Here is a 12,955-nt window from a genome sequence, read left to right on the forward strand (position 1 = left end):
TCTCCATTAGTTGACATGACCCCTCGAAAAGAAGGTCAAAACAAATAATAAACGTTTCCAAGCTTTCTGCAAAACCTCAGGATGAAATACAGAATGACTGTGTACAGTATGAGGGAGAGAATAACAATATATGGGGGAGGAGAGGGAAAACTCATCCATAACGTTCTGGTCGTCAGGGGGGCAACCATGCGTACCTTCCTTGGCAGCCTGCCAGAATTCAAACGCCACTCTGAACGCCTGAGCCACTGTGAGGGTTACAGCCTGGGCCTGTTGGTGGGAAGCAGAGAGACAGACACGGGTCAGATACAGCGGAAGAATGAAATCAAGATGAATAATCATCCTTCTCAACCACGGGAAGGAAACACTCCAGGAAGTTAACGGAACTGTGACCCCAATAAAAACAGGAACTGAGCCCGACCACAAGGAGGAGTCCATTTTCACAGACACTGGAGGAGGAGGAAGATAAACTCGTGCGGCTCCATGACGAGTTGTTTATGAAAGTGGGAGGATACGTGGCCTTCTGGCCAGAACTAAATTAGTGAGGGGAAGGAAGAGGAGGGAGTGGTTCCCTCGTTCCGAAAAACCTCCAGGGATGGAGAGAATGCCAAGAGAAGGATGACAGCCTCCCCCGCCCTACATGTTCTCACCCTGGTCTGTCTCCTGATTTAATGCTTGGACTCAAAGTGGCAATGCCTTTTTTCTGAAGTTCTCTTTTCAAGACTTCTGCATTAAAACTTACTTTAAACAATATGTTTATTTATATGTAACTAATTCCAGTGAAGGGGTATTTTGACAATCAGGAAATTAGTTGATTTGCTTTCTTGTCGAGAGTTAAATGAGAAGATCGATAGCACTCTTGCGTCTGTATGCTAAATATAAAACCACAGCCAGTAGCCAAATAATTAGGATTAACAACAAGGGGAAACAACAGGCTCTGTCCTGATGCAACAATATACACCTACCAGCATCTCTAAACCTCATTACTCAATATGTTGTTTTTTCTGTCCAAAAACATGAAGTGTAAAAACAACAGGTCATGGTTTAACATGGGGGTCCTGTAAGGGACTGTTTATTGGCTGGGAGCAGGCTAGTTGCCTGGCAACCTCACAATGACAAAAAAAAGACTTCTTAGAGTCACATTGCCTGACCAAGAAAAAAAAGAGTTATAACCAGAGCCTATATATAAAGATGGACGACATGTTTCCACCTCCACTATCCAGAAATGAAGGCGGAGAAAACACTGTCATCTTGCCCTGATGACATCAGTTGGAGCCAGAGTCTGCGCATTAGCGATTTAGGGATGAACCCGGCTCATTTGAGTGTCATTATAAGTGTTCAATAATAAAAAAACAAAACGGGAACTGAATTGAAAAGATAATAAATTAATAATTATATCCTAAAGAAGTTACTGGACTATGTTGGACCCACACACATTTGTTGTCTCACCTGAAACTCAACGGGAAAAATCTCTCTACTCACCGTTTTTTTCTTAGTGCAGAGGAAGGCATGACACTCGAGGGTCTCATTGTGTTGGCTCTGGACAATGTAGGCAAACACTTTGTCGTGCATCTTGTCTGCCGTGCAATATGATATTCTGAAAGGGAAAAAAACACACTTTAATAAAAAACACTGAGACTTTAGACAGTCTTCAGAGATCAAGCGGAGCCATCATGCAACTTCATCTGCACTAAGCCCTAAAGCTCGCCCCAGCAATCAGATTTTTTCTTTAAAATGTGTTACAGGAAAAAAACGAACCTGAGCATTCTTAAAGCCAGCTGCACACACACACTCTCACTGCTCTGCACGTGATCAAACCCCCCCCCCCCCCCCAAGCTGTGTAAAGGTACTGCCCAACATTGTCATAAAAACTGAACCGAGTGGACATTGTTGTGCTGTTGCGCTAATCGGATGCCATCCCTTTCTGCTTTTCAAACAAGTCACTACACTCCCCCTGAGTGCACCCGTTAAACTTGCAACATGCAAGTTTTAAATTATAGCTTGTAGAGTGGGCCTGGTCCTTGTGACATACATGAAAACACCCATAGACAACACTTCTTGGCTCGTTGAAGTCAAGAAGTGGTGTCAAAGGCTCCCTGTTGATGTGAGATTTGTCTGTGTCACAAATTTATGAGGTAACCATCTCGCTTATCGATCTCAGGTGCATAGCAGGGTTTTACATTAGGCTGTAATGCTTCACAAATAGCTTTGCTCCATGTTTTGATCATGTCCTCTTCACCCTGATACCATGGGATCATGCTGGGATCAGCGGCCAGTTGACGAGGGAGACTCAAAATGAAGGCTATAAGAAATGTCTGCCATATGTCCTTCTTTTCCGACTATGTGCTTCATGTCACTGTGGTGTAGACACCCTTGGTAAACGTATGACTAGGGAATATAAAGTATGGAATAAATAAATCAATAACGAAAGTAAGGCAGGAAAAGTTTGAGGAGGTTTAAGAATCACAGCTGCGCTCTGCACAACAAAATCAAGATTTAGAGGCGAGCGTTTTGGGTGGGAGCGTCAGGGAAATAGGGTGTCTTGGCAAATCCATTTATTTTATTGGTAATTTGTCTTCTCAGCAGATGTCTGGGGAGGAGAGCTCCAATGGGCTGAAACACCCAACCAGCTGCTTTATGTCTTCACAGCATCCTGAGGTTACAACTGGACCCACCTCACCTAGTCAGCCTTTTAATTACTCCTTTATTTTTGTATTCATCAAATGAGAGAATCCATTATCAGTGCTGCGTTTAACTACCATTGCATAAAAGGGGGGCTGGATGAATCTGGTATTTTTATACTCAGGCACCACGACAGGGTGCTCCACGAAAAAAATGAAATTAAGACTATTATCTTTATATTTCTTATTCCGAAACAATAATCAAAACAATAATCATAACATTATTTGATGATGTAATTATAATCCGTTGCAGCCTTAATTATCGGTGACTGCAGTTAACAGCAACATACACTTTTTATCAACTTGATTGTATCATCTGTTTTATCCATCTTCTTTAAAAGGGTTACTCAAGTTCAAAGCTCAGTGATTTAGATACTAGATTTTAATTTATATATATATATATAACTTGCTCAGCCAGGAAATTTGATGACAAGAGATGCAAATCTGAGCAGGTGGGAGGACTGAGGCTTTTCCAAGGTCACCCTGGAAGCCCACTTGTCAATAAAATGGTTCTAGGATAACTTCAGAAAGCTGTCGATCAATCTGCCTAGTTTTAGACAAAATTAATCAATATAAGGCTATTCAAGCTTAGACAAATGATGAAAAGTCCCAGCTTGCATTGATTTGAAGACTCATAAACGTTGGATTTTAGAAAAGTGACTCAAGCTTTGCTCAAAGGCTCAAGGCCGGTGGAGGTTAGACAGCTTTAATGGAGGCGGCAGCAGGCAAGTGAGATCTGTAGATATTCAGTAGAGAGGATAAGAGAGAAATAGTGTGCGTGAGTGTGTGTGTGTCAGTCAGTCACACCTAAGGTGAAAGCTCAGGCGTACAGCTGTGAGGAAGTCCCATGGTAGTTGAGATTGATGAGACGTACAGTTTATGGACTGTCTACATTTCTCCCTCTCACACACAAAAGACACACAGATACAGACACACACACCCCGACAGAGACACAGACGATTACACACACAACCCTGCTGTTACTACACATCCTTATACTCACATTCCTTAAGTGATGGATGAGAACAAGACAGGAAAAACTACTTTTTGTTTTAAATTCAGGGTGAGAGTATTTAATAATTGGAGCAGCCCAGTTCAGTCCAGGACACAGAGTGTGGGAGAAACATTGACATGGCGCCTGAGGAGTCGGGGAAAAAAACTGACCTGTATATGGAGATGTTTTCTATCAGCTGGTTAGAGGCACTGTCGTAAAGGATGATTCCTCGTGGGGAGACCGATAACGTGACTTTCTGAAGTTTTTTTCCACTTGCTTTGGCCTGAAAGATGGGGAGGGAGGATGAGAAAGAAAGGGCAAAGGCCAAGAGGAGAACACATATGTGAAAGAGAGACATAAAGGGAAGGAAAAACAATCAAAACCACCTTGAATTTTTGTTTAAAATTATTTTATTCAAATCAGTCACAAAGCACAATTCCTACCATCAATTGTCAATTTAATTCTAGAAATCTCTGACTGTCTGTATGTGGCTTCCATATCCTGAGAACTGTTCATCTTATCTGCGTCACACTCAAGTATTGTTAAGAGCCAAAGGAATTGAAGTGTTGAATTTGGTGCGATGTGGACAATATATTCAATATCCGTAAACTTTGAGTAAACAGGCGACAAATGCACTGTAGCAGCTGCTGTTAGGACTAATCAATAAAAAAGTTACGTTGATCACAACAACAGCGATTCACATGAACTGCAACTACAACCGATTCTCCGGTTTGGGGTTCTGCTTCGGTCTCTACTTGCCACGGACCAGTTACAACAGGTCACTTGCACAGCTTCAGAAGGAAATCTGCAACAAGTATTGCGACAGGCCTGGTAAACCGACAATTCCAAACAGACATGTTGAGAACTGGAACTGCGCTATTGTTTCAAAAGAAAATGTCCTTTTAAACTGAACTTCTAACTTAGTCCATAAAATGAAAAGTTTTATTAAAAAAAAAAAACACTCTACCTCCTACGGTCTTTTTGGACGGTAACCAAGGGCAGCCAATAGATCAGGCCCAACCAGAGCCTCTGCCTCCCTCTCCATACATCACTGTGTCCCAAGCCACCACTAACTTCGTTATCCATTGAGCTGCCAGATCCAATAACATTAAGCCCTTTTCTGCAATGATAGAGCTGGCTGAGCCATGCAAAGAGCGACAATGTTCCAACTAATTGCATCCTCCTCTAAATGTCAATCTGGACCTTGGATGTGATGAGGGTGAGTGGGGGGTGTTGACTATGATTTACAAGTGGCTGAGGTGATGATGGGGAGAATATAATATAGCTGCTTCAGAGAAACTTAGTTTTCTTAAACCAGGCAGGATGATGTGAAGATTTTAGAAGGTCTGTGTATTAAATCTAATTAAGTTATGCGTGTGTGAGTCTTCGCGGCTGGAAATGTGTCTTTCTTACCGTAGCCACGATCCTCTTGACGGCAGCCGCAGACAGCTCCTCTCCTTTGGGCTGCTCGACCATCGTGACCCCCAGATACTTGAGCTGGAATACCATACCCTCCAGTAGGGTCTCCCTTGTGTCAGTCCAGTTCTCCGGAAGCTCTGAGAGAGGAGACACATGCATGAAAGCTCATCAACAACACTGCTGCTCTTACTGTTAAGCAGGCCGAGAGATACTCTGTGTGTCATATGTCAACAAAGCTCAGCGCTATCTCTCTGTGTCCACTAGCAGGATGCTCAACTCAGCTGGATTAGATACGACAGCAGCCGAACTATGTGCTCATGGCTGTGTCTAATAAGCACATGCTGTAGCTATACTTTCTTGAAGTGTGAGGTTAACTCAAATGTTTTATTAAGTGAATATTTCAAGAATGGCAAAAATAAATTGTGTCTTTTTTCACAGAAATATAAATATAAGGTATTGGATATTAAAATGAGGAAGAGGGCACCAAGTTTTTTATAACCTAAATAAAAAGGTGGATCGTCTTCTTTAGGCGGCCAGAGGCGAGGTCCTGCCAAATGTGAACTGCATACAGGTAAGTTAGTGAGTGTTAAGTATCAGAAAAAAGTATCAGTTCTCCAAAAAGATAAATACCCTGAAATCTCTGAAATACCAAGAAGGTCTCAAAAGACTCTTACAACCATGAAAATAAAAAAGATTTTGGACTCAAACTCAAAATTGTAACCATATTAATAGGATAGGAATATCCTGAAAATACAAATAAGAAATAATGCTGATATAGACAAACATAACTCTTAATAAATACCTTTAGATTCATAATGTAAAAAATAAGCGAAAGGATAATATTTCCAGATGCTATTAGAAAGCAACTTGAAAGTAACCTTAACTGTAAATTGGGTTTAGAAGCTTCTATCGTAGTTTTGTTATTTTTTACATTTTCAAAGTTACTTATTTAAGCATCTGTTCTGTACCACTGTAGCTGTGACACTTTTATTACCCTGCATGGGGTCAATAAAGTTTATTTCATCCACTCTGGCCCTGTGTGTACTCTGCGCTCTATCCCTCTCATTTATCACACAGACTAATCGAGCATAAATGCCATGAAAACTAAATTAAAGTTTAATACGAAATGTAAGTGGTGGTCGTTGGAATTACTATTACTACAATCCTGCCAACTACAGCCAGCAAAGTCTGATTAATAAAGGACCAATTCCTTAAGCTTCTGTTTCAACGACTCTGACACTTACCCACAATATTGTTCTTTTCGTTTTTTGTTCTCCTTTGTTCGATTTGTTAAGAAATTTCAAAAAAAATTCAGAGGGAACATAAGTCACGTGCTAAAGGCAACGTATTTTCCTCCATGTTATGTCAGTATCATCCAATAAATCCACGTGTGTGACATGACCTTCCTTCCATTTAACAAACCATTAAGACCCATATGTTCAAACTATTGAGCAGCTTTCAAACTTGCCACAATCAAGTCTGTAATAAATAAAACCAGTTGCAGAAAAAGAGGAAACAATATCTCAGACCGGATGTTCACACGGGCAGACAACAAACTAAAAAAGCTTCTTCTGTATTCTGCCATTTGCTCCAGCAATAAACATGCAAACTTCTCCTTGAGGCTCATAAAAAGTTTATGGACTTGCCATTATGTGGTGTGATAGTGAGTGGAAGCCATTTGTCTCTTCAAACGAGATCCAGCAAGAAACACAGTGAACAACAACAACCCTTGCACCTGGGTGGTCTTCATGTCACCCAGTATCTTCAGGGCAATTTATAGACTCCTGTTGTTGCTGTAACCATGTTTGTTTAGCCATTTACACAGTCACATCTTTAATACAGATTCAATGGAATTTTGAGTCAATATGACAAAATATGACAAAAAAAACGTATTGGACACAATCTTCATAACTGCTTGCTTGATTGAAAACTGAAATAAACCGATTGTTCAAATACTTATCTGTAATAGTAGTGCATAGCCTATCTTTGGATTTTGGACCATAAGTGAGAAAAATACTAACTTGGGCTCTGAGTAATTGTGATGGACATTTTCATCTTATTCAATTGAGAAAATAAGATTCACTGATTAACTGAGGAAATGATTGGTGATTAATTGAAATGAAAAATGACTTATCTGATGCTATTCACACAAATCATCTATTCGTTGTCCCCATTGTAGCCTGAGTGCTGTAATTTCCTTCAGCGGCACATGATTTTTGTGCAGATTTGATTGAAACAGGCTCCGTCTCAGCAGCTTCTTAACCTCAACTGTTTCAGCCTTTCTTGAACGAATACATTTTGGATTTTTAAGCTTTAATGATAAATTGATAATTATTCTTACCAATGATGGAATAACCAAATTAATGTCATACAATTTAACCTAAGCTTTAATTTAAAGTAAGTTTACAATTTATTATTAACTTCATACATTATCCATCTTCTAATTAATGTAATCAAAAAGTGAACAATGCATTAAGTAATTTAAAGCGTTGTGAATGTATTCACTGAACTCTGCACTGAGCTGCAGACATTTTCCTGAAATTTTCTGAAGGGGCTGTCCCCACATTTTACGGAACTTTTCCTGCCAGCCCCCCGGTTAAATATCTTGGAAATGTCCTAGTAAGCTCGTGTCAGAATGCAGCAGGAAAAGGGTCTGGAAACTACACTGCTAGTATGCGATCAGACGTGTCGATGGCGTTTCTAACGTGAGACATGAAACTACAGATATCGCAGTATGATAACGACACATTGAAGATGCCTACAAAGACGTCATCTTGGAAAGACAAATGAGATTCAAGAACCTTTGGTAAGAAGGGCTGATGACAGTGTCATTGGGCTGTCAACAAAAATACTGTTTTCCGCATCCAAATTTAGACCTCATGTCCTCCCTCCTGTTGAAGTTTTAAACGCATCCGATGCAGACAATGTCCTGCTGCATTCCTTATATGTGAAAGGCAACTCCAGGAAATATCTGGACCCAATTTTGCTAACTTTTTCTGTGGTTATTCGCTAAAAATAGCATAAGACTTGTTTTAAGAAACCATATCACATGATACATGTGAAAAAAGCAGTAGAGGTTAACATGTAACATTCCTTACCTCTCCACCAAAACCAAGCCAACTGTGAGTGGTTATGGAGAATGGTTGTTAATGGTCTAAATGCAGCTCTAACCAAACCCATACTTAAGTAATGGGTGGGTCTTAACAGTGAACACCCACTCTTAGGTCAAGGTCTTTGCGCTCCTAAGTATGGTGAACAGATCAGCCCCCCTCTGCTGCTTCATTAGTCCCTGGATGAGTAGCACCCTCAATGTAATATAATCCTGAGTGACATAAATCAAGTTACCGACTGGTCCGAGTGGACTATAAACGTCCATTAGTAGGTGTAGCCACTTGAAACCTTTGCAAACAGTTACACAAACACAATGGAATGATAGCCTCAGCTGCTGTGACATATCTCACCTTTAGTGTTTGCTCGCTTTTGTAAAGGCAACAGTGAACCTTCAGTCCAGGGTTTTTGCGGCTTACAAAAAGGAAGCATTGCCGACCGGTCTGCGTTTTTAACAGTGTCAGATTTGCTTTGAAAATTGTCAGAGTGATTCAAGGCTTAGGAGAGATGCCATTCACATAATACACACAATTGTAGCAACGAATTGTTCAGGTCCAGAAGAGAGGGATCAGAGTCAAGCCTATGCGCTTCAACTGCCCATAATAATGACTGCAGAAGGAAGTCTCTAGGGATGATGAGCAGTTCAGCATGAATGCATAGTCTACGGAATACTCCATCCCTAGAGATGAGAAGCTACTGTAAGACTAGGGCCACAGCCATACTTAAATGTATTGCACAAGTGGTGTATCTCTGCATCATTAATAATCTCCATTAATTCGAACACACCTGAAAATGTATTTCACGTGAACATTCACTAACACTAGGCATGTGCCTTAAATTTAGTAGCAGGTGATGTAGCCTAGACTGTACACAGATGATGGGGAATCTGAAACTTGCCTAAAAGGCAAACAAATGAATAATGAAACAACAGCTTTCTTCAAAAACAATTGCAGGTCAAATGAGCAGCTCATGGTTGGGGGCTATTTTTAGACTGCTGCATAAACCCAGAGTACTGCTATGTATGGAATAATAATCCATTTTCATATACGTTACATTTGCATTCACACAACCAACACCCCCCACCCCACACAGAATCAGCCCCCACCAAGCCAGCCCTCTGCAGCTGCGGTGCTGATTGAACAAAACTTCAAAGGCTTTTCGGCTCCGCTGGAGCTCCGGCTGGTCAGAGAGCGGCACTCGCCTGTACGTACGCCAGAGAGAGGGCATGCATCTGATGTTCGTCTGAGTGAGAGGAGAATAGGAATAATGGGGGGAGACTGCTCCCAATATCAGCAAGCTCAGGAAGTTTGAGGGTTTGATTAGCCAATCATCTTCAAAGAATGAAGATGTGGTTCATTTGGTCGTGTTCAAGGTCTAGCTTTGCAAGTTTTTACAGGGCCCGGTGCCTGCACCTTGAACTTATGGAATACTGAACACACAACCCAACACACACTCACGCAAAATTTCCATTAACCAATACATACATATTAAAAACCCTTAAATGGAAATGTTCATGCCACATTTTTGGTCAGTCAATGTGTAGTAGCAGACATATTCCCGTTGCTCTCTGTGGTAGAGTAATTCCATGCAAAGACTTGCTGTTTGCGAGGTACAGGCACATATGGACCAGGACATAGGGTGAGTCTGAGTGAGATGTAGAGAAGAGAGGCCTTGCCCAGTCAAACTCTGATACACATCACATTCCATATCTACAATTGGCAAAAAATCCATTATGATAGCATCTGTCCCGATAAATGTGAAAAACAATATTTCTATCCAAGAAATATGTAAATATTAAAAAAAAAGCATCCTGAAACTTTCAATAGTGTCCAATTGTTATTTTTCAGCTTGGACACCTTAACTCTATAATGGCACTGAAGCACATACTTCCACAATACAGTGCTTCCCATCTCACAATGTTAGAAAGGGGCTAAAAAAAACAGACATCTAGATCTGCTCATTTCTCTGAATTTTCCAAATTGTAATAATTGCTTATTTCATGTGTAATTTGTGATGTGATAATAGTTCATGTGCATGTGAACTCCTAAACCTCAACAAACACGTTCTAGGAAGCCAGTAATTGAAGAATGATCTGCCTGAAATCCTCCAGCCAGTTGTCCACTCTGCCCATCAAATGGAATTTTGCTTCCAACACCTCTGTCTCCTCCTGCTTCAGACAAGTCTCAACACTACACCATACTGCTCGGCAAAGAGAAGAGCAATAGAACAAAGAAAAGACACATAACTACTTCCTCACTGAGCACTTCACCTCATCTAAACCACAGTGTTACACTACAGATCTTTAAAAAATCTATGTGACATTGTCAGCCGAGTAGCAGATAGGTTTACAGAGACATTAGACTTCTGTATAAAACAAACAACCCAATGTCTCCAAGCCCCGCCGCTGCATAATTATTGCAGCTGCTGATCCAAGATCATGGCAGAGACACATTTTAGACCCGGTATCGTTGTATTGTGCTGTATTACCCTGCTGCATGTTCTCCTTCCTCATTTTCCCGCTGACCTGCACTTTACACATTAACAATAAACACCAACAATAACCAGAAGTTAATAGGACATGTACAGAAAGTAGTTGAATTTTACTTTGTGTGTTTGATTTGCCCGTTATTTCCCTGACTTTTCTCTGATATGGAAAGAGATATCCGTATGAACACTGATTTAAGGTTAAACTGGGTTTTTTGAAAATGGCCTGTATGATTTCAGGCATGTTATTGAAGCTGTGGGGTTCAGTGAATCTCTGGGCAGGAATCCTAACAGTCTCTCTGTTGTCAGTGTGAGGTGTAGAGGACAACGTACTGAAGAGGTCCTAGCCTCTTTTTTAAGATCTGATCATTCAAGTCTATACATAAGCTGGGACTTTTCATTAAGTTTTAATGAAGCTAATACTACAGAGGCAGTTAGTCCCTTTTGATGCAACAAGAGATCTAGAGAGGCAAGACAGCATCGAGGTCTCAGGAGTCTTTCAGCAGGATAACATTCAAAGGGTGGAGAATGTGGTAGTGGTGGGTATTTGGTCAAAAGCCAACACAGAGGATATGAACCAGGCAATTTGGACAAGGGTGGGTCAGAGAGGATCCCTATCGCTTTCTCTGTCAACAGCCAGCATCAGTGACTGAAGATCCGCTCTTCCTGGCCTTGCCTCTGCTTTGAAAGAAGGGAAGTTGATAGACAGGAAGAAGGGACAGCCAGATAAACCTTTGTCATACATGAAGTACAAGCTGATAAGAGAAAAGGGGAAGTGAGGTATAATCATGAAATAGTCAAAAACCATGAAAGCTATGCAAATGATGGAGGCAAGTCAAGATTTTAAACATAAATTCCCACACACATATGTCCTTCACATAGCCAATGTAATGGACAATTAGGGAGATGAAACAGTTTAATCACCGTGGAAACAGCAGGAACGCTCTGCTACTCTGTGAGTGCAGGCTAAAAAACGTAGTTAATACTCTGTGGATGGCAGAGAGGGATATGCATGCAGCAAGAAGGGGATGAAAACACACTGTTCAGTGCCATCCTGACAATTCAGTCATTTTATCAGTGCCATCAAGAACGTGCTTCCAGACAACATTTAGAGAGTTTGTCTACAGAGATGAATTAAACAGGAACATTCCCACTCGTACACATTCAGTGACACATTTCTCAACCGAAAACAAACTCAAGGATTACTAAATTGAGCACTTGGCGTGACTGAGCTCATCAACCGTGACTTCACGCCATGATTAACTATCACATCAAATTGTAGGAGTTAATGCTAAAGCTGTGTCTGGGAAAATCTTTTAACATCCTTGTTGTTGACATCATTCAACAAGTGATAACGGATTACGTCAGTCATGAATGATTATTCTGGAGTTCTTGTAGGGGGAGCAAAGTGGCAGCTTGGCAGCAAAGTGGCCCAGCTTGGATTGACATACAAAAGGCAAATAAAGACCTTCAGGTCATTAGTCAAAGCCCTGCCACCTCTCCACAGCTCCAGCAGGCTACACAAGTCCAGCCTGCTGCATCAACATTTTCCCCTTTGTTGAGTTTTGAAAAGAGCTTCAGAGCACCGAGAGCTCTCTGTGTGGTGTCTCGTGGGCTTCGGTGAATGAGTAAGAGGAGGGGAGTCCGAGTGCATTTATATGCGCCCTTTGGATACTACACTGTGAATGACTTGTTTTGGTACCATCTCCTGAATGAGATTGGTCTTCTCTTTTGTGTTTCTAGAACACATTGGTGATTGCACAGTGAAACAAGCACTGATGCCAGGCAAATAACAGGATCCCACTTCTTGCTTTGGCTGGAATCACTCTGGTTAGGGGAATTCATAACCAAGGATGCTATAAAAGTATCTCTTCTTTTGGATATGATCCACTTGTTTATTCTTGGGCTGTCACAGTCCTTTACATGTCATTTAGCTAACGCTTTTGTCCAAAGCGAATTACATTTTTAGTACACTCAGGGTGGCCATTTAGGGGTTCAGTATCTTGCCAAGGACACTTCGGCATGGGGAAGAGTGGGGATTGAACCGGCAACCTTCTTGTTGGAGAACGCCCACTCTCAACTACGTGTGGAGGAACTCCAAAGAGCATCTTGTCTTAATGCTTGGTCTTCTCTGTCTTCAAATGCCCCCATTATTATTCAGTGATTAAGAGGTCAGGTGACTGTGGAGGAAAGTCCATTACAGACTCCTTGATTTTCTTTGGTCTTAAGTAGTTCATGGTAACCATTGGGATGTGTTCATTCATGCTGCTTC

General features: G+C 41.1%; 1 protein-coding gene across 1 annotated transcript in view; it reads right to left on the bottom strand.

Moving 5' to 3' along the window:
• Positions 1 to 12,955, bottom strand: part of ldlrap1b (low density lipoprotein receptor adaptor protein 1b) — a 35,082-nt gene that overhangs the window by 13,173 nt on the left and 8,954 nt on the right. Inside the window, exons 2-5 of the mRNA XM_061083080.1 lie at positions 5,086 to 5,228; positions 3,843 to 3,955; positions 1,480 to 1,594; positions 195 to 267 (exon numbers count right to left, since the gene is read on the bottom strand). Coding sequence (XP_060939063.1) covers positions 195 to 267; positions 1,480 to 1,594; positions 3,843 to 3,955; positions 5,086 to 5,228 — 444 coding nt within the window. The remainder of the gene's footprint in view (positions 1 to 194; positions 268 to 1,479; positions 1,595 to 3,842; positions 3,956 to 5,085; positions 5,229 to 12,955) is intronic.

This window comes from Limanda limanda, chromosome 12 (assembly GCF_963576545.1).
Source record: "Limanda limanda chromosome 12, fLimLim1.1, whole genome shotgun sequence".
Classification (NCBI taxonomy): Eukaryota; Metazoa; Chordata; class Actinopteri; order Pleuronectiformes; family Pleuronectidae; genus Limanda; species Limanda limanda.